Source organism: Cavia porcellus, unplaced genomic scaffold (assembly GCF_034190915.1).
Source record: "Cavia porcellus strain 051 isolate PalLab524CR breed Dunkin Hartley unplaced genomic scaffold, mCavPor4.1 scaffold_15, whole genome shotgun sequence".
NCBI classification, from domain to species: Eukaryota; Metazoa; Chordata; class Mammalia; order Rodentia; family Caviidae; genus Cavia; species Cavia porcellus.
In genome coordinates this window covers 71,321,209-71,343,632 of record NW_026947498.1, presented here as the reverse complement: position 1 = coordinate 71,343,632, position 22,424 = coordinate 71,321,209, and the positions used below count along the sequence as shown (strand labels likewise).

At 41.9% G+C, this 22,424-nt stretch overlaps 1 protein-coding gene across 2 annotated transcripts in view; it reads left to right on the top strand.

The window, feature by feature from the left end:
- Positions 1-22,424, top strand: part of Heg1 (heart development protein with EGF like domains 1) — a 79,184-nt gene that overhangs the window by 49,347 nt on the left and 7,413 nt on the right. The window contains exons 13-16 of one of the 2 annotated variants that reach the window (XM_013146267.2): positions 13-147; positions 12,108-12,150; positions 12,318-12,355; positions 20,340-20,427. In XM_013146267.2, coding sequence (XP_013001721.2) covers positions 13-147; positions 12,108-12,150; positions 12,318-12,355; positions 20,340-20,427 — 304 coding nt within the window. The remainder of the gene's footprint in view (positions 1-12; positions 148-12,107; positions 12,151-12,317; positions 12,356-20,339; positions 20,428-22,424) is intronic. The other variant, XR_010039461.1, reaches the window with a different exon arrangement.

Genomic DNA, 22,424 nt, shown 5'->3' with positions numbered 1-22,424 from the left:
TTTCTGTTCCAGCGGGCAGCTTGTGTAAGCAGAAGAGCCCACAGTGTGACACAGAGACCTCCATCTGTACTGACTTAGACGGGGTCGCCCTGTGCCAGTGCAAGTCGGGCTACTTTCAGTTCAATAAGATGGATCACTCCTGCCGAGGTAGGCGACATAGGCAGTTCTCCCTGAGCTGTCCTGGGACAGGAAGACACTTGCCTCTGTGGGGTCCTCTCCCTCTCGGCTCTGGGTGGACCTCTTCTAAATTGGGGGTGACTGGTTTTTGTTATTTTTTTCACAGCAGGTTTGAATACATTATCTCCTTAGAATAAAAACATTATCTTAACTGGTACATGCTGGTCTCTCCAGTTCCATCCTAAAGAAAGAAAAGGGGAAAAGGGAAAGAAAAGAGAATGGAATACCTGTGGGAGCAATGCTTATTTTGTTTTTCACTTAAAAGTTACAAAAATCATTGTTATTGTTGCCAAAACTTTATCTGTTGCTTATTAATCTTTTGGGGGGAGGCTGTGGATACTGGGAATTGAACTCAGGACCTCACACTTGCCATGCAGACAAGATATTGCTGAATTGTATCCCTGGCCCTGCTGCCTATTTGTCTTTTAAAATGGAAATAGGAGCATGGATCCAGGCCTGTGCCTTTCAGCAGTAGCTGTGGCTCAGAAGACCTGAGGCAGAGCCATGTCTTCCTCACTGGGTTCCATCTTTGGGCAAGTCAGTTCATTTCTCTAAGCCTCAGTTTCCTCCTCTGTGAAATGTGTGTAATGGTACTGCATTAATTATTTCTTTTTTTTTTTAATTTTTATTTAAGGAGAAAAGAAAAGAAAGAAAAAAAAACAGTGAAGGGGTACAAGTTATACAGATTTACAGAATAAAAAAATGCGCAGTAGGAAATCACTAGTTAATGGATTACATATTGCCATCTTAGAAATAATTGTTCAAGTCACAAAATTAAAGCTTGTAGAGTGGACATTCCAACAATGATACTGCAAACAGTTCTGTTCAATGATCCAATAAAACTCTGTGATATCATTTTCTATCTTATACATTTAAATATACATGCAGTTATATAGTTTAGAGCACTTTCTTTTCCTCTCTTTTGTACAGTGACTATTACACATTTTGGGTTTCATTGCTCCCACGGTTCTTGTTGCTTTTTTGGAAGAGAGTAAAACCAAATGTGACATAACAGAACAGAATCGGTCAAGTCAAAAGGGTGGACATAATAGATAATATAAAAACATAATACAAGGTGATCAACAATGGTTACCATAATGCCTCCCGCTATTTCTAATAGAATTGCCTATATCATTAGTTGTAATACAATTGAACAAAACCATAAAGAATAAAACCGACAAAACCAAAACATTGGAGATATTGTAGGTCTTCAAAAGTAGATAAAAGTCAACGAGAATGGGCGTTATAATGAATCTCATTATCTTCTCAGCTGATGCCTAAACTTTCGAACCTGATACTATCCAGCAAAACAGAATATAGGAACCTCAATCAAAAACAAGATGGTGAGAGTAATACAGGGCTTCAAATCGAGATAATAGAAAGTCAAAGTGGGTTACTATATTATATCCTGCTATATTTTTCCCTTTAATTAAATGGATAAAAATAAAAAAGTAAATAATAGAATGGAGATTGAGAAAAAAGAGGGCATAACAGCGAAACAGGGCAGATCAAAACATAACCATTTAAGCAGAATAGTGTTTCACCACCAGCTAATCCTGACCCAAAAATAGTTACCATATTGACTCCCTCCCTGAAGTCCTTGAGTACAACTTCATATACTGTAGCATTAAGTATATCAAAACAATGTAAATCCATTTAAGAGAATGACAGCATTATAGAGTATTTAGAATCAACTAACAGAAAATGAACAATGGTCTCTGTATAATCTCCTTGTCTTTAAAAGGTTTTTTCTTATACTATCGTACATAGCAAAATCCAATAAGATACAACCTGTTTAGACCATTGGAGACAGAAGAACAAAAGCTAGATGAGACTTCAAAACAAGATGGTACTAAATCAGCATTACCTATTAAGATGTCATTTTCTCCAAAAAAAGCTGTTCCTATCATCCAATCTTCTCTGTCTCATTTCTGTTGAGCACTTTTTCTGTCAGTAGCTGTCAGTTTGTCTTCTTCATTTTGTTCTCTGCTCCATTCGTTGTGGCCTCCCCGCCCCTATTTCTGGGTTCTTTGTATTTTTCTTTTTTTAGAATATCCTGCAATACTTTCTGTAGGGTTGAATTGGTGGTTGCAAATTCCCCCAGTTCCTCTTTATCTTGGAAGCACCTCGTTTTTCCATCAATTTCCAGGGACAGTTGTGCAGGATATCTCAATCTTGGCTGTAGATTATTATCTTTCAAAGCTTGAATTATTTCTCCCCATGCTCTTCGTGATTTGATGGTTTGTGAAGAGAAATCTGCTGTAATTCTGATGGGTCTTCCCTTGTAAGTGATCTGTTTCTTGTCTCTTATAGCTTTTAATATTCTGTTCTTGTATTGAATTTCTGGAATTTTTATTATTATATGCCTGGGTGTTTCTCTGTTAGGGTTGTAGGTAGCTGGGGTCCTGTATGCCTCATACATTTGAGTATCTTAACCTTTTGCTAAATTAGGAAAATTCTCCTGGATTATTTCTGTGAGTAGCTTTTGTAGTTCACTTGTTTGTGTCCCTACTTCTTCTTTTATGTTCTTAATCCTTAAGTTATGGCTCCTCTTATCATCTTCTTGTCTTTGTATTATTGCTGTGTGTTTCTTTGTTATTTTTAAGAAGTTTTTCATTTCATTCTCCCATGTTTCAAGTCTGCCCTCCAATTCAGATAGTCTGTCCTTAGTTTCTTTCAAGCTGTTATGCCAGTCTTGGGTAGACTTCTTGATTTCTTGATAGTCCCTTTGCACCTGCTTCACATACTCAATGCTTTCTCTGTTTTCTCCATCAAGCAATTCTCCCCTCTTTTTCTGTTCTTCCATTCCACCATCTGCTTTTTCCTGGGTGGTGCTTAGCATTTCTCTATTCTGCATACTTCTAGCTTCAGGTCATTGATAACTTCATTCCTGAATTGGTCTATGAGGCTCTCTAAATGGCGCTTAATGTATATTGGTGCAGTGTCCACTATTGCCTGATTCTCAGGATTGGGGGTCGAGGAGCCTTTTTTTTTGCTTCCCTTCCCCATATTTTCTGTTCCTTATAAAATGCAAGCTTACATGGGAGGCCCGGCTTCCCTGCCTGTCAGCCACAGCTTGATCAAATTGCGCTGGTTAGTTGTTCCCGCTCACCGCTGCGCCCCAGGGAGCTGCGGAGGAGGCAGCCTACGCGGGAGTCGGTCGCTCCTCCGGGCCACCATCAGGCTCTGGGATCTGGGTTAGGCCAGCCTAGGGAGTCCGCCAGCAGCGTCCCTCCAGCCAGGCACCTTTCACCAATCCCGTCCGAGAGGGAAACGTGCGGCTGCAGTTGCCACCGCGCCCTGCTCTTACAGGACTGCCCACGCCCAGAAAAACCTCCGCTGGAGTCAAACTGCGGTAGGGAGTCAGTTCCTCGCTCACCTCGCCACCAGTCAGCCTTCCTCCCTGTCCGTCACGTTTCCGACTCCGTTTGCAGACTCCCGTTCCCAAGCCTCTGCGCGTCTCTCCTTGCCGAGCCGCTATGGAGGTAGCCGGCCGCCGGGCGGCGGGAAATCCAAACCGCGGTTTCCGATGGCGCGGGAACTCCGTTCCCAGACTCCCGTTCCCAGAGCTCGGCGGTCGCGTCTCTCCTTGCCGAGCCCCTGTGGAGGTAGCCGGGCGCCGGGCGGCGGGAAATCCAAACCGCGGTTTCCAATGGCGCGGAGTCGAGCCTCCACACCGAGATTTTTCTGTTCCTATTTTAGCGCCAGGACTGTATTCCAAGTTGGATTCTCTCAGCCCAGTTCGTTCCTGAGTCAGCAGAGCATATCTCTACTGGTTCGTATCTCCTTAGTCCGCATCATTCCTGGCCTCTGAGCCGAGCCTTTAGAGAGCGTTCAGTAGTTGCTGTTGTCTGTCCGCCATGTTCTCTCCGATCCTGCATTAATTATTTCTAATAATTAAAAAAAGGACATGTATGGAGAGGTACTTTGTAAGCTATCAGCGTTGACTCTTGTATTTTACCCAGGCTGGTGTTGAATTAATGAGGTATAGTTTTAAAGGTTTCATGAAATGTTTGAGAGCTGAAATCTAATTCTGCTAACCTTTTCAGTGTGGTTTAAGTTATTTGGTTTGAGATAAAGACTATTCAGTTTGAGAATATTGCTTTAAAATAAAATTAATCATAGTCAGAGCACGGTATATTCTGACAATTCATCAGCATCAGAAAGGCTGCACTGTAAATACAGGTTGGTTTTTGTTTTTGTGAAACTCTTTAAGTATTGCCTCCCATTGGAATGCCAATGACAACAGATCTCTTGCCCAGTCATCACCTGGCTGGTGATAGGTGTCCTGGGAGCTAAGTAAAAATCACATACTGGGGCAAGGTATGTGCTTATTTCTGGCAGGGCTTCCCACCAAAAGACTTGTTCCATCAAAAGAATATAAAAATACATTCTGGGGCAGCACTCCTATCCTGACCTTCAGACCCTCTATCCTTGTTAAGGTTTAAGAACAGAGTTCTTTCTAAGTGACTAGACTGTTCTCCAGGCAGGACACGTATAGGTTTTAAAGAAGGCCACCTCTCTGAGCTGGGCATCAGCACTGATATACAACTGCTCTACAGCATTTCTCAGTGCATATACACACAAAAATAAAAAGAAATGTACACATGACTTCCAAGAGAACATGGCGGATAGATAGTAGCAGCTTTAGAGGCTCTCCAAGAAACCACACTTCAAATCCAGGAATGCTGCCGGGCGAGAAGTCCTAAGCAAGGGGAGTTACACCCCGCCGACCCAGGAACAAACTAAACAAAGAGAAGCCAATTGGAAACGCAATCCTGATGTTATAACAGAAACAGATAAGGTCTCAGCGCGAAAGCAGGAGCCCGCACCATTGGAAGCTGTGATTTGAATTTCCAGCAGCCGCTGCTGCGTCCCAATCAGCACGGCAAGAAGAGAGGCACGAAAGCTCTGAGAGTGGGAAGCAGTGAATGGAGTTGAGAGTGGGACTGGCCGGGAGCCCTGCATCGACCTGCAGTGAGTGAGCGGATCGGAGACCCTTCCACAGAGTAGGAGGCTTCAGCAAAGGACATACTGGGACTGGGCAGACTAGCCGGAACAGAACGCTGCAGTGTCCTTAGTGGAATATTCCCCTCTCAAGTGGGATTGGTGGGGAGTGCCTGGCCTGGGTGATACCGCAAACTTAAGACTCAGTAGGCTAGCCCAAACCAGGTCCCAACACCTGGAGGTGCACCCTAGCAGTGAAGCCTCCGGTAGGTTGACCTGGAGGGCGGGCCAAGCATAGGCTGCCCAGGTCAGTGTCTCCCTAGTACACTGCAGTGGGCGGAAACACCTAGCCAGCACAATTCAAACAGACTGTAACCAACAAAGAAAGAAACTGGACCTCCTATATACACTTGTGTGGCAGGAACAAAAAATATAGAAAGAGGGAGCAACAAAAAAGGGTCCTCGGTCCCCAATCCTGAGAAACATGCAATATCAGACACGGCACAAATAGACATAAAGCAGTATCTCCAGAGCCTCATAGTTCTGAGGTTCTGAGTTTAGGAATGAAGTTATTAATGGCCTAAAGCAAGATATAAGTAGAATAGTTAGAGAAATGCTAAGCACCGCCCAAGAAAGAACAGATGGTGGAATGGAAGAACAGAACAAAAGGGGAGAATCGTTTGATGGAGAAAATAGAGAGAAAGCAGAATACGTGAAGCAGGTTCAAAGAGATTACCATGAAACTAAAAACTCTATCGAAAACTGGCATACCAACTTGAAAGAAACTAAGGATAGATTATCTGAACTGGAGGGCAGATTCGTAATATGGGAGCATGAAATGAAAAACTTCTTAAAAATAACAAAAAAACAAACAGCAATAATACAAAGGCTAGAAGATGATAAGAGGATCTATAACTTAAGAATTAAGAACATAAAGAAGTGGGGACACAGACAAATGGATTACAAAAGCTATTCACAGAAATAATCCAGGAGAATTTCCCTAATTTAGCAAAAGGTAAAGATACTCAAATGTATGAGGCATACAGGACCACAGCCACCTACAACCCAAACAGAGCTATACCCAGGCATATAATATTCAAAATTCCAGAAATCCAGTATAAGAACAGAATATTAAAAGCTGTCAGAGACAAGAAACAGATCACTTACAAGGGAACACCCATCAGAATTACAGCAGACTCCTCAGCACAAAACCATCAAATCACGAAGAGCATTGGGGGGAAATAATTCAAGTTTTGAAAGATAATAACCTCCAGCCAACATTGATACATCCTGCACAACTGTCCCTAGAAATTGATGGAAAAACAAGATGCTTCAGGATAAAGAGGAACTAGGAGAATTTGCAACCACTAATTCAACTCTACAGAGAATACTTCAGGCTAGTCTAAAAAAGGAAAATACCAAGATTCCAGAAATAGTGGCAGAGAGGCCACAATGAATGGAGCAGAAAACAAAATGAAGAAGACAAGCTGACAACAAATGACAGAAAAAGATCTCAACAGAAATGAGGCAGAGAAGATAGGAAGGTAGGAACAGCTATTTTGGAGAAAACAAGACATCATAATAGCTAGTGCTGATTTAGTATCATCTTGGTTTGAAGTCCCATCAAGCTTGTGTTCTTCTATCTCCATCGGTCTTAACAGGTTGTATCTTATTGGATTTTATTGTATGTGATGATATGGGCAAAAACTTTTATGGATAAGGAGATTATGTGGAGACCATTGTTCATTTTCTGTTGGCTGGTTCTGAATACCCTGTAATGATGTCATTGTCTTGGATGGTTCTACAGTGTCTTGATATGTTGGTGCTACAGTATACAAAGTTATATTCGGGGATTTCAGGGAAAGAGTCACTATGGTAACTGTTTTTATGTCAGGATATCTTGAGGTGAAATACTATTTTGCTTAAATGGTTGTTTTGACCTGCGCTGTTCTGTTGTTGTGCCCTCTTTTATCTCAATCACCCTTTTTTTTAAAATTAGTTACTTTTTTATTCTTATCTTTTTAATTAAGGGAAAAATAAATAAAAAATAGCAGGATACATTATAGTAACCTACTTTGATTTCCAGTTAACTTGATTTGAAACTCTGTATTGCCCTCACCATCTTGTTTTGACTGATTTTCCCCTATTCTGCTTTCCTTGATAGTACCAAGTTCGAAAGTATAGGCAACAACTGTGAAGACAATAAGATTCATTAAGACACCCATTCTGGTTGACTATTATCTTCTTTTAAAGTCCTGTAATGCCTCTAATGTTTTGGTTGTATTCTTTACTCTTTTGTTCAATTTTATTATAACTGATGATTTAGGCAATTCTTCTTAAGATAGCAAGAGGCAGTATGGTTACCATTGTTGATCACCTAGTATTTTGTTTTTACATTATCTATTATGTCCATCCTTTTGATTTGACTGACTCTGTTCTGATATGTCGCATTTGGTTTTACTCTCTTCAAAAAAAGTAATAAGAACTGTGGGAGTAATAAAACCCAAAATGTATAATTGTCATTGTACAAAAGAAAACAAAAGATAGTGCTCTAAAGTTATAACTGCATATACGTTTGAGTGTGTAGGATGGATAACCATATTACTGAGTTTTTTGGATCATTGAACAAAACTGTTTGCACTCTCACTGTTTGAAAGTCCACTTTATATGCTTTAATTTTGTAACTTGAACAACTATTTCTAAGATGAGAATATGTAATCTATTAACTAGTGATTTCTTACTGTTTATTTTTTAAATTTTGTATTACTTGTACCCTTTTTGTTTTTTTTCTTTTTCTCCTTAAATAAAAAAATATATATACACACACAGAAATAAAGAGCAAAGTAGAAGAAAGAGGTAAATAGGACATAAGGAACTCAAATACTTCCCCAAATTACAAACTCCATTGTTTTAAAAATACTTCAATATGTATGCTAATCAGTTTCATTTATAATACCGGTTTGCTTAATTTACTGAAAAGAAAGATTTGTGTTTTTATCTATTTCTTTTTTTAAGAGTCTTTTTGGTTTATGTCTTGTACTCTTATAACTACTTTGAAGACAGTAATACACAGTGTAATAGCTATTGTTACTCTCTTATTTGATTACGAAATTTTGTCTTATTTTTTCATAAAATAAGAAGGGGGGACAGGGAATTGAGCCCGGCTTCCCATGGGAAGGTGATGGCACTGAAGGCCATGTATGCTGGATGCTAAGCAGATGCCAGGAGGGGACAATATGGGTAGAAGTGCAGGCATGTGGGGAGGTGGCCCTGTGTGCAGTGCTGCAGGAATAGCTCGGCCACCTCTGCTTCCAGCTGGCACAAGCTATTTCCCTTTGTTTCCCAATCAGCAATTTCCTAATTGTGCCAGAGGCTAGCTTAGCAATGGCAGGGTTGTCAGAGATTTACTAAATGTAATGGCATAGGTCCCAGAAATCTTATGTTAACTAAGTATTGATCCAAGAGGCGCTGTGAGAACACATTGATTAACCTGTGGTCTTGTTGCTGAGGTCATAAAGCAGCACCATAGCTATCCACTTCCCGTGAGTGGACCCTGAAACTTGGGGGGCCACAGCCTTGATGGCTTTGTTCTCATAGCTTAGTAGTGACATCTTGTGGCCATAGGTGCTGGAGCACAGGCATGTGTCAAATGATGATAACCCTTCTAGATGCCTCAGATTTGGTTAGTCCCATGTGGAGATGGAGGAATTATTTCTAAATCAGTACCGTTCAAGCCAGTTTTTGTACTGTTCTCAGTTGTACACAAACACACATGCTTCTTAGTGTCTCACATAAAAATCTTTACGTGTCTTTACCAAACTTTGAAAGGTAGATTAAAAAGTAAAATGGGTCCCCTTCCTATAGGTTTCTCAACTTCTTTCCATCAAGCAAGGATTTCAATGAATTCTAACAATCTATCTGCATCTCCCTAGACTGCAAGTACCTGGAGGGCCAGAGCCACACCTAGAATAGGGTTTAACACACTGTAGGACTCAGTAAATGTCTGTTAAAGGAACACATGGACAGCAAGACAGCAAATATGGTAAGAAAAGATTGGCACATCTTGACTTACTGCCTGCAGAGGATCAAAATTGTTTATTAAGACTCTATCATTTACTTATTTTTTTTAAACCCTAGGGCTTTAATTTGCGTATCTCCCATAGCAATGGGGGAAGCCCAGTTGGGGCATTTATGTAAGCTGTTGTCACATTCATTTCATCTTTAGTGCTCTCTGGTCAGAGTCCCGCTGGGCTGTACATGATGAGAAACTGGCCCCTAACGAGCACAGAAGTGTCTCGCTGTGAGGCAGTTTCCCTGCAGGGCTCCTAGCAGGGCACTGGGCACACAGTAGCGTTCAGTCTTTGATAAATGACTGAATTAGCCCTTTTGAAATAGACACCAGGGATCAGACCACTTCTGCCACTAAATGAAAATATCCCAACTCATTGGCTCTCATGTAGGACAGCAGATGGACCTTATGCGTGGCTGAATGATAGCCAAAGAGTAGAGAGCTTCTGCACAGCAGGTGAGGGTTAGGTAGGTAAATCTGATACAAAAACATTTTCAGGAAGAAGAGTCCAGAGTACAAGCCAGGTGACATCAACCCACCTCAGTGCAGCAAAAAGTTCAAAGGCATCAAAGACAGGGAAATGGGGTCTTGCAACCCCTTCTCCAAATGAGATAATAATGTTCTGTCTTTTTGCATAAAAGGTTTAAAGCACCTAATAAAAATCGATATAATAAAATAAGATTTTAAAATATTAAAAAGTAAATCAGAATGAAGGAAAAAATTAATTTTTAAAAAGAGCCAGGTTCCATAAAATAGAGTGTTTTTGTCCAAGAGCAGGTCCATCCTCCAAAGCACTGGGCCCCAAGAGAAATTTCTCTGGGCACTTCACTAAGGGGTCCCTGAGGGTATTGTGGCAGCAGGGTCCATGGCATCCTCTAATAAATGCCATAAGGATTTCCTATGGCTACTTGTTATAAAACAAATACCCCTCAGGATAAGAGAGTGAAGCTTGGGAAAACTGATTCTGCGGAACCCTAACAGTGCAGCCCAAGATCATGGTTTTTAATCTGCCATGAGATAAATTATAGGTTATGTAGTTACTTATTTTTTTTATTTTGAGGTGGGGTTTGTTAATTCACTAAATTCCCCAGGCTGTGCTCCAACTTGCAATCTCCTGCCTCAGCTTTCAAGAGGATTATAAACTGGGATTATAAGCATGCTCCACCATGCCTAGCTCAAATTATAGATTATTTAGAATGATGTTTTCCAAACCATGTTCCATAAAACTCGTGATGATAAATGATTTATGAAGTAAAATAGATGCCAGAAATATTTGACCTTTCACATTTAAAAAGTAGAAGATAAAAATATGAAACCCATCTACACAGTTAATAATGTCCCGCACAATTCTGCAGCAGAGGAGTCTTGAGGGCCCACACACTACCCCTCCAGTCTTCTCTCTTATTATTCATCCCACAAGTATGCACAACTCTGTGTGTCTGCTGGCTTCCTGCTCAGGCACAGCAGCATTGGTACCTTTTACCTTTTTTTCATCTGTAACCTTTTATGCAATACATACCAGACATTAATCATGAGTCAATTTTTTAATCATTCCTTGCATCAGAGAATTTGTCTGCAAGGTGTCTTTTTTTTTCATTATCTGCTTTCATCTAAGCATGCATACAGCTCATGGTGTTCTATTGAATTATTGTAGTATTGAAAGTATTTCTGTGTTTAGATAAATTTGGGAACTGTGATCCAGGGGAAGAGCTGGGTTTCAGCCTTTCCTGTGAAGCAGCGTTCCAGGAGTGGCATCACCACAAGGTTCAGGGTTGTTTGTGGGCAATCTGTCAATTAGGACACATTAGATATGTCTAGAATTCCTTCAGATGTTAAAGTGAGCATTTTCCTATAAAAAACTGGGTACCACCAGAATCGTGTCTCAGAAGATATCACCTACACCTTCCACCTCATGGGAGCAGGCTAATAAGACCAGTGTCAGGCACTTACATCAGAGAAGGCAGAAGATCTAAAAGTTTGTCCTTGTGCCTGTGAAAGGATGTGCCATGGGAGACTTGGTTTTTTGTTTCTGTTCCTTTTGGTGAGTGAGTGTTATCCTGAGGAGTGCATCCAGGGCCTGAGCTACATTCCAGCTCTTTTTTGTGTTTGAAACAGAGTCTCACTAAGTTGTTTGGGCTGGGCTCAAATTTTGTGTCCTCTGTGTCAGCCTCCCAGGGTACTGGAATTACACATATGTGCTACCAGGTCCAGCTGAGACTTTTTTTAATGAAAAAAGAACAAAAAACAATGATACAGAATTTCAAAACAACACAATAGGAGATTAACAATGGTTAATAGATAGTGTATTGTTATCTTCAAAGTAGTTGCTCAGTTTACAGGATAAAGGCATGAAAAAAATGACCAAACAATGAAAGCACAGACTTTTTTTTTGATGACCTAACAGAGGTTAGTAGTATAATTAGCTATCTCATGTGTGTATATATGTTATCTTTTCCTTTGTTTTCCTCTTTTTCTCATCCAATTGTTCTTTCCTTTTGAGTAAGATTTTTTATCTGTAGAGACTTTCCAAAAAGAATTGCATTTGCTGATAACAGTTATAACTGCAAACATTTATGTAGTGCTTGCTGTGTGCCAAGCCTATGCTGAACCATTTGGTTGCTTCATTTTATTTAATTTCCTCCTAGAAACTATAAGGTAGTTTTATAATTGTTACCGTCTTTTTATAGATGGGGAACTGAGAGCCACAAAGAGGTTAAGAAAAGTTTCTTAATGAGGTTAAGAATTTACCTAACAATAGTGTTTAGTTAGGTTATAGATAATTTTAAAGGTGTCTTCAGCCTTCTGATTCTAGAATATCGTTGTGGACAACAGAGTGGGTGACATTTAATTAATATTAAGTTGACTCATGAGAGATAAGTAGATACATTAATGAATTTTCCTTTTCTTCTTTCAGCTTGTGAAGACGGATATAGACTTGAAAATGAAACCTGTATGAGGTAGGTCCACTTCACTTATTCTGATCTTACTTTAAAACTACCCTAAAATAAAGTCTATCCTAGTGAAGAACTGTCCTAAGTAAAGAAATTACTCAGGCAAATTGCCTCTGTTCATTCCTTTGAGATTTGGAATTCATTCTTGTTCCGTTTTCTCTCTTAACTTGCAGTTGCCCGTTTGGCCTTGGTGGTCTCAACTGTGGAAATCGTAAGTACACAGAAGTGGAGAGCGGTGCTTGGGCTGGGCCCTGGCTCATTTCCTTCACCTAAGAGCCACTGCATTCTTAGACCCTGTGCCGAGTGGCACAGGGAGAACAGGGAGAGACTTGCCTGGCACTGTCTAGGCCTCCGAGTCTGGGAAAGAAGTAAACATCCCTAAATGGCCCTGACCATGTACTGGACAGTGTGGGAGGCAGGCAGGCCAAGCCTCTCCCAAAGGAGTATTTCTGAAGTGAAGGAATTGGAGGGAAATTGGACCTATCAGGCAGGGGACCCCATAAAGGCCTTGAGCAGCAGTGGGCCCCGAGTAGTTCTGGGACACCGTGTGAGGGGGGTGTGGCTGGAGAGTAGGAGGAGGAAAAGGCACCAAGCGAAGGACTCGGCCGCAAAGCATGTGGGAACTGCACTGTTTGGTCTCTGAGCTGAAGGTTTTGGCTTGACCAGTAACAGTTGGGAGATGGCAGGAGCCTTTGCACAAGAAAGCCCTCTGATTAAAGAAAGGAGGATGCTGAGGGGCAGTGTGGAGACCTCAGGCAGGTTTGGGAGCCACCTGCTTGAAACTTACGTCTGTGCCCCTGAGGCAGAGAGTGGGGAACAGAGCAGTCAAAAGTGTATTTCACACCTAGTTCAGTTCTTTGAGAAGTCACTGTGATTCCTGTAAGATCGATTGTACTCACATTATTCATACATGTATTGAGACATTATACATTATCTTCAAAATTATGAAAGAAATTTTGGAATATAGGATATATTGCTATTGAAATAATAACAATCAAGACTGTATTTTAGGGTAGCTTTGCCCTTCATTCTGCAGATAAATGTGCTAATAGTATATATTCTAAGTTTACTAGGTTAAAAGTATTATGATTTTGTTTAATGGCTGTAAAGGCCCCAGTTCCTATTCTCTAGTGGTATTTTCTTTTATATCCTCAATGGTATTTTCTTTATTCATAAAGCTTCTTTATTAGCAACTTCATTACTGAAATTTGAGCATAAATGAAAAATAAAATAGAACAAACTCAATATTGAGTACAGAACTGACAAACTCTTGGCGTACCCAGCATGAAGCCACTCTCAGGCCAGACCCTAGAGATTTGGAATTGCATATCCCACTAGGACCCCTGCTAACTTTGGTCACCTGGTTCATCTTGACTGCAAACTAGGAAGAAGTTACAGTAGAGAGTCTGAGAGAAGGAGTAGGGAAGCACTTCTGGAAACAAATTTATCTAGATTCTGCCCTTACGGAATGAGTGCTCACTTTAGAAACTGAGTAGTGAATAACTGCATACTCTTCAGTGGTCTCTAAAGATGCCACAGTGACATAAAGCCGTAGATACTTGTTATGATGGGCTCCAGTTTTTGGACTTACTCTTCGAAAAGGGGAAATCATATCTCTCCAGTTCCTCACAAAATAACATGAGTTTTCAGCATTATCCAGCCCTCGTCCTTCTAATTTCCTGGCCCCTAACATGGGCTACCAGCCAGGGTGTGGAAGTCTTGATTTAACCAAAGGATGCATCAAAGCCCCTCTTCACCCACATTATCCTCTGTCATGAAGAATACCTCTTCCTCCTGCACGTCCTTGCTGATCTCCTCTATAGGATTTCCTTCTTACTTCTGGGACCTGGGGGACCGGGACTGGACTCTAGAGGTCTAGGAAGCCGACCAGAGATGGGAAGGGAGGGGAGCATGGGACGACCTCGGCTCATGTCACTATCACAGTCACGTTTTTAAACAAGCCACTTTCTCAGCTGGGTTCCAAGATTTTCCACTTTTGTGTTTGGGAGGATTCTGTGCTTTTGGGGGCTTCTTGGGGTACAGACTTGCATGTGTCCATTCATAGCACTCTAAGGGCACAGCGAGGTTTACTGTCTCAGAGGAATTATTCTGTTAAATTTTTGTGTCAAGAAAATGTCAAGTCAGCCCTGTTAGGCTTCTTGTGTCTTGGAAGTAGCTAAGACTTTGCTATGATCCCAAAGACATTATTTATCCTCTTCATTTACCCAAATTGCCATCCTTGTGTCCAGCAGAGGGCAGACACTCGTCCATATTGTCCACTCTCACCTTTGGTAACTGGCAGTGACGGCTTATCAGCCAAGTGTGCTGACTGTTATTGTGGTCTTTGGATACCACTATTACTTTTACTGTTACAAAGCAATTTAAGGTACCCAGTAAGAAATACTGGTAACGAAGAGGCATTTGCTGTGCTTGCTTCAGTAGCACACAAACTCAGAACTCTTGGTGCCTGCCTTCTTTTCTGAAGTTAGGCTCAGCCCTGGGTATGGGTTAGGGGTTGGGAACTTGTGGCTTCCATCCCCATCTGTGATGACAGCACCTCGGCAGTCTGTGGCTCATCACTCCATGTTTGTACCAGGTAGCAGAACTCTAACCACTCGTCACGATTACTGCAGCTGCCTGCTATTAGACAGTGTGCTATGTACCTCCCTGGCCTGGGACTCTGGGTGTTTCATAGAGGAATTGCGTCTCCTCCATGCAGACGGCTCGGGGCGCACACTTTCCCCAAATGCAGCGGGCAAGGGAGACCAGCTTTTTCCAGCCCTGCACATGGTCTTAAGAGTCCCTCCCTCTCACAACCCAGGTGGCCATCCAACTCCAGTATGTATTCTGGGCTTAGGCATAATCTGTCCTGACTTTCTGAAAGTTTCTTTTAATTTTAATTAACTTCTTTTAACTAACTGGTTATGTCCACAGTTCATTTCTTGCTCTTTATTAGAGAAAATCCTTCAAAACGGCAAACAAGCCCTTCTCACATACCTGGATCCTGGGTACGTGTGGGCCTCCATAGCCCGGCGAAAGTAGAGCGCCTGTACCTGGGCAGCTCAGGCCCACAGCTGTTTATCACTGCTTTCTTTTCTGCACCTGGGCAGCTCAGGCCCACAGCTATTTATCACTGCTTTCTTTGCTTTCTGGGGGGGGGGGGGAATCTCTTTATACCTCAGATACCACCAGCTTTGTCTTTTTTATACCATTTGTCTAAAAAAATTTTTTTTACAGATTTGTTATCAGACGTGTCTGTTGCCCTGTGCTCTGTTCTTTGGTTTGTACATTTCCTCTGCTGCCTGACTTTTAGGCAGTTTTATAAGACTTCTCCTGACATGCTGTTTTGCTTATCTTTTTCTCTTTTTAAAATAAAGTTATTTTTGCATAGCAGAAAACAATGCATGTCCTTTAATTTTCCTCTTTTAATTCAAATAATTAGAAACCAGGTATAAGGGGAGAAGAAAAGTAAATGATCTCATCACATGTTCTATGTTCTTGTTCCTAAATGTGGTCCATGGAATCTGCAGCATTAGTGTTGCCCAGGGGCATGTTGGAAATGCAGCGTTTCAGCCCCTCATTGTGAACCTGCTGAATCCCTGTTCGAATCTTACCAGACTCACGGATTTGGTTAACACAGAATTACATATGTACTACAGTTTGAAAAGCCTGATATTATCCAACTTTCCATGCGTGCGTGCGTGCGTGCGTGTGTGTGTGTGTGTGTGTGTGTGTGTGTGTCTTTTTAAAGAAATTGGATCTTACTGATTATACTGTTTTGTAACCTGTTTTTAAACCTAGTAAGCTGCAGAATGTTTTCATCTCCATAACTGTGTAGTCACTTTTGATAGTTCTATAATGTTCTATGCTATAATTTACTTAACCATTCCCCTGTAATTACCTTTTAAGAATCCTTTTTATATATCCACCCTTGAAGACACGTGACTGTTTTATGTTTATTGTCACTTTCTGATTACAGAACCCACAAAATTTTCCCAGGTTTTTACTTTTTCCTAACCACATTTTTGGCCACCCTTCTTTCATATTCACCCCATGTCCTTTTGGAGGTCATCCTTGTCCTCCAGAGACTCTGGGTGTGTTCAGTGGAGGCGCCCAGCGAAGATGTGGATGGAGCCTGTGTTCCCCACTTATGGTCCCGTTCCAGAGAAACCAGATCATTCCACTGGCTGCTGTTGCGCACTTTCCCACCCCAACCTGCAGCTGGGTGGCAGGTGTATAAAATACCTTTTAATTCTATTTAGCCTGTCACTGCAGGAGACTATAAAAAGATTTAGACCATTGGAAGTGCTGTGCATTGGCAGGAGTTTCTTTGAACAAACATCCTGGAAGATAGCACTAAACTGCCCAGAAAGGAGGAGAGACCATTAATTATCCAGCATCGCACTATAAGTCGCATTCAGCTGAAAGTAGTCATCTCACTGTGTTTCACCTGAATTCCTTCCATGTCACAATGGAAGGGAAATATCACTTGTGAGGGGCAAGTGCATTGGGCCCCCTGTCTTCCTGCTAGGAAGCAGTGTTTGATGAGACGGAAGGGCCAAAGCTTCAGGACAAAGTGACAGAATCACGTGGAGTTTTATAGTGGGCTAGCGGGCACTGGGTGTATCCACACAGCCTGTAGATTTGCAATGGAAAATTTCAGAAAGTGCCAAGAAAAACAACTGCGGTGGTGTAAAGAGATGGGCAGTGGCAGGTGCAGCGGTGCACACCTGTAATCCCAGCAGCCTGGAGGCTGACGTGGGAGGAGAACTCTGAGTTCAAAGCCAGACCCAGTCTCAAAACAAAACAAAGCTAAAAAACCAGAGATGGGCGAGGAAAGGAGAGATTTAAAAGGCAAAATTAACCATACTTCATTGATGAGCTCAGTGAGGGAAAAAAAATGGAAAGAACCAAATGAAATCAGAAGTAAAATATGACTGTCTAGAAAGACTGTTACTTAGTTTTAAAAGAGAGCATATTGGTTGGGTAAGATTCTGCTGGTATCAATAAGTCTACCTAGTTCAAACAACAAAGAGAGTTCACTTTGTGGGCAGGATCCAGAAGTACATGATGGAATTTCAGCATGAGAAATGGTAGGAATCAGGGAAATGTGGGAACTCCAGCAGCTAGAGGTCAGGGCCTTCTTTTCAGGGACACACTAGTGTGATTTCACCTTCATATCTACTCTCTCCCCTTCGTTGTGTGCGTGGCCATCCGGATAACATGATGGAACATGCCAACATGATGGAAAGGAAAAGGTGCCAAATAGCTCTTGACTGTGTGTCATTTGTTTAGCTGTTTTGAAAGAAAAGACTTCTTCTCGACTTGCAATTCCTAGGAAGAAGTTGGTTGATCCAGTTTGGACATGTGCTGGTTCCCAACCGATCAGCTGTGGCCAAAGGGATGTTGTTACAAGTACAAGCATGACCACCCCTCCACAGGATGCAAACAGTTCCCAGGAGCAGGCTGGCTAAGCAGTCATTTCGGTAGATTCCCTCCAAAGAGAAGCAAAGGCAAACAGTTTGTAGGAAAGGCCATGGCCCAGAGCATGTTGGTGTAATGGAAAATAGTAACCATGATTAACAGCATCAGGCTGTGAAAATAGAAAGAAGGGGTCATCGCCTGAGAAACACTGAACCGTCAACAAATGTCAGAGGGGAAGTAGGACTGAGAACTCCAAGTTCTTCTTTCTGGACTATCTTTTTAGTCCAAAAAAGACAGCACAGACGAGTTTAAAATGATGATTGCTGTGTCTGCCCATTTTAAACATGCAGAGCATCTGTGAAGCTAATGAACTTTACCCTTGGCATTGATTCCCCTATACTTTTACATTGTGATACACCTAAAATCAATACTTAAGATAAAAAGATCAGTTGTGGAATGATTTGGGAAAGACCTATGGGTGACATTGTTCATACACATATTGAAGATTTGCAGTGACACGGCTGCCACAAACATCATTATTGTTATTAAATATGTGTATGTATATCCATACCCAGTGCCTACATTTAGTGGAGGAGATGTCTGTCTGTCTGTATTTAGAGGAGGAGTGCGCGTGTGCACGTGCACGTGTGTGTGTGTGTGTGTAAATCTAAATAAAATTTGGAAAACAGAAAAGCAGAGAGAATACAGTACAGGTTAGGCAGGCTTACCCATGCTAATTCCATGAATCTTTCTGTAAGTCCTCCCCCAGTTTCCGTGCTGGGAGGGCCCTGGCTTTCTTCTCTCCTGTGTGTCAGTGCGGCCCTTCAGTGAGCCTGAGCCGTAGATTCCCAGCATCACCATCCCCTGGGAACTTGTTGGAAGCCAACTTCTGAGTCCTTACCCAGACCTTTGAATAAACCAAACCTCCTGGGGACCTGGAGGACCTGGTGTTAGCAAGGCATTCAGGTGATTCAGATGGAAAGTTTGAAAAGCACAGACTACAAGTGTGATTTGTAATGTGAGCTGTGACTGGATCTTACAAACAGAAAACAAAATGTCCGTGACAATTGACGCTGAGGAGGATAGACAGGAGGAGCAGTAAAAAGATACCTAAGCGCATAACCAAAAACTGGTCCCTGACACAGACAGTTTGGGAAACAGCAGGCTCTGCTATGTATCTTTTTAGATAAAATTGTTTATTGCTAAGAGGAACCTGTTAAACCTGACAGCCACTTGCTAGGGTCATTTTTAAAATACACATTTGCTTGTTTTGCTAGAAGTGAGGAGAGAAAATGGGAGCTCGATTTTGACCTTCATCTAGGAACAGAAGGTGCCACTGAGGGTTTTTCTAAAGGGAAATGATGTGATCAGGCTTGTTTTTGTGACGAGTGTGTAATAGCAGGTGCAGGAAGCTGAGTTGGGAGGCAACTGCCCTTACCCAGACAAGAGATGGCAGCAGCTTAGAGGGCAGGGAGGTGTGGATGATGATGGTAAAGTAGATGTGTTTAAGAGGTTTGTCTTTTTTCTTCACTGTTGTTGAAACTTCAGAATGCATATGTTAGGAAGAGAGACAATGAATGTATTCCACAGTTTGGCTTTGTTCCCCCTATGTGATGATACTAGGGGCTTTTCACAGTCGTACAGCTTCCATGCTATTTATTGAAACAAAAGCAGGTAAAAGGTTGCATAGCTTGCGTTTGCCCATATTCTGCTCACACTCTACTCCCTGCCCATCTCACTTCCAACCAGCACTTGGTGATCGGAAGCTTTGGGAGAAGGGAACTTAGCCATGGAGGGTAAGAACAGGAGCTCTGTCCTTACCCTTGGACTCTACCCAGGTGCTAGAGAGGAGGGCTAAGCCGACTTACTGTGGAGAGCTGGCTAATAGCCCTTTGGGTTAGATGTTGCAAACTAGGAATGTGATTTTAGTTGCATTTCCTCAACAAACCATCAGTCTGAATATTTCATAGAATTTATTGAGAATAATTTTGCCAGAACCCTACAGGTATAAAATCCAGTTGCTTAAAATCTCCTCGTATTGTTTATGGAACATGATAGGTGCTTGCTTATACCATTGCTTACTTTTTATAGTTAAAGTCAGTGTGTTACCAAGGAGCTTATCAGTCCTAGCATGGCCAAGCAGTGATTCCTAGATCCTGAATTTAACTGACCGACCGGTAATGTTTCTTATAAAATTAGGGAATCTAATCTGGAGTTGCCACCTTCCTATTTTATAAGTAAGATCCTGAAGCAACCTCAGATGTTTTTATATCTACTCTCAGCATTAAATTTACAAATTAAACAGTTAATACCAAAGGAATGGGAAGTGGCCAAGGAACGATGTTGTGTTTTCTGTTATTTTTTTAAAAAGATTCAATATCCTGAGGCATAATTTGCACATGATTAAAAAACAAGTTAAAAGAAAAATGTAAGGATAAAATTTTAGATTTTAGGACCACTATTAAGATGAAACAAACTAAGTTCTGAAAAATGAGTCACCTTTATTTTTCTCTTTTTACCATGGTCTGGTGAAAATGCCCATGGGGCTGGAGTGCAGGTAGAATTAGGAGCTGCCACTCTAGGCGTCACCATTCTAGGGGAACGCTTCTCAGTGCAGAGAAAACGCAGAGGTAGCTGTTAAGCATCCGTGAAGGCAAAGGGTGATGGCGGTGGTACAGAGGGGACAGATGGCGGTGGACAGAGGGGACAGTTACTCCACATGCATTGTCAGCTCCCACCAACCCGGGCTCTTGTTTGTCTAACCCATTTAGCCTATCAGCTTATCACAGTGGTCATCGCAGCAGCAGGAGGTGGGCTTCTCCTTATCCTGGGCATTGCACTAATTGTCACCTGCTGCAGGTAAGTGATGAGAGTTCAAACCCTAACTCTGAGTCTTCCCCTAATATACAAGGGTCAGTTTTTGCTCATCTAAAGAGTACTCAAGCTGGGCATGGTGGTGCACACCTGTAATCCCAGTACTCGGGAGGCTGAGGCAGGAGGTAAATCCTCAAGTTCAAGGCCAGCCTGGGCTACATAGCAAGACCTGTTTCAAAAAACAAATAAACAAGCAAAAAAGAGTACTTGAGGAGGATATTGAAAAATTAGGACACTTCCTCATAGCTGGTGGGAATATAAAATAGTGATGCCACTTTGAAAAAGTCAGATAGTAAAATACAGCTCTTTCAATCCTAAGTATATACCCCAGATACGTGAAAACATATATATACTGACTGTATCCACACAAAAACTTGAATGTTCATAGCAACATTATTCTTAATAGCTAAAAACTTAACAGAATCCCCATTCTATCAACTTTTTGAATGGACAAACAAAAAATGTGATGTTAGCCACACACTGGAATATTACTCAGTGATAAAAAGGAATGAAGTGCTGATACAGAGATGAACCTAGAAAATACTACACTAAGTGGGATAAACCAGTCACAAAAGACCACTTAATGGATCCCATTTACCTGTATTGCTTAAAACAGACAAGTGTAAAAACAACAGAAAGTAAACTAGTGGCTGCCTGGGCTCGGGTGGAGTGGGGAGGGGACAGGAGGCGGCTCTGGGAAGTGATTGTGCGGGGTTTGAGGTTTCTTGCTGGTGCCGTGAAACTGTTCTCAAAATGATTCTGTTTCATGGACGCACAACTGTGAATGTGCGCTAACAATGAAATGCGTGAATCAAATGGTATGTAAATTGTATAGCGAGATAGAGAGGAAGAAAGATGAAAGATGCCTGAAATGCAGCAGTGGGGAGTGCAGAGCAGCAGTGTGGGCATCGCAGCAAGGTGGCTGAAGGCTTCCCGAGAGCCAGCGGAATTGATCCTGCTTCTCTGTGGTTAACTCTTCAGGGGAAGGGAAACTACAGCCTTTGATTTAATAACAAGTGGCCAGAATCATCTGGACATAACAAAGGGAACCTGCCAAAATAGCATGCTACCTTTCCTGTCGTTGGCATGAAGACATTTTAAGATACCTTCCATCTCCATTAAGGTGACAGAGAACAGTTTGCCACAACGATCATTCAGCAATACAGGTCTTATGGTGTCGCCTTTGCCTGTCATTTACCAAACTGCCATCCAAGATGACCCATACACATTGAACTCAGCTTTCAGATACGAGACTAGAAACAGTTACCATAGAGAGGCAAGACCTAGAGCTCAAGTGATCTGAGCCTTGCACTTGTAGTGCGTTCTGTACAGTGTGCTATAGCCACTTGGGGGGAGCCCGTGACTGTCAGTTACTGTGAAGGGAAGGTAGTTATGAACAAGGAAGGAAGTCACTGTGCTTGAGACAGAGACTGCACCCACCACACAAGTGTGGCAGGGCCACTCCGTTGTCAGCTTTCTCGGAGGGCCAACACCAAGTCATGAACTGAAATTTGGTTTCATGAGCCTGTGTTAGTCTGTGCTTTCCTCAGAAAATTTCCGTATAGGGAAGGAGGGAGATGGAAGAAACTTCAAAACTTACCGAAAGCAAATATAACATACAGTTTCTGCTATGAGGCTCAGCAGATAGAAGAAGGACACACAGTTCAGCGACTTCCAGGTGGTGGAATGTCACAGTATAAAATGAGAATGTGGATAACTGATAAATGGGAGCTTTTGTGTGCACAAACCATCTTGTTACGATGTCTGCAGTAGCTTCATGTTATAGAAAGAACACTGGCTGGGGAGGTGGGAGTCTGATTTCTATGCCAAGTTTTGCTGGTAACAAAAGGCAACCCAGAACACAACTGAGGTCTCTTTGATGAGCCAGAGTTGCCCTGTCCGCAGAGCTCCTGATTCAAGCAAACTGGGGGGACTTCATGTGAAATTGTACCCTAAGTCTCTGGGACCCATTGAGCTCTCTC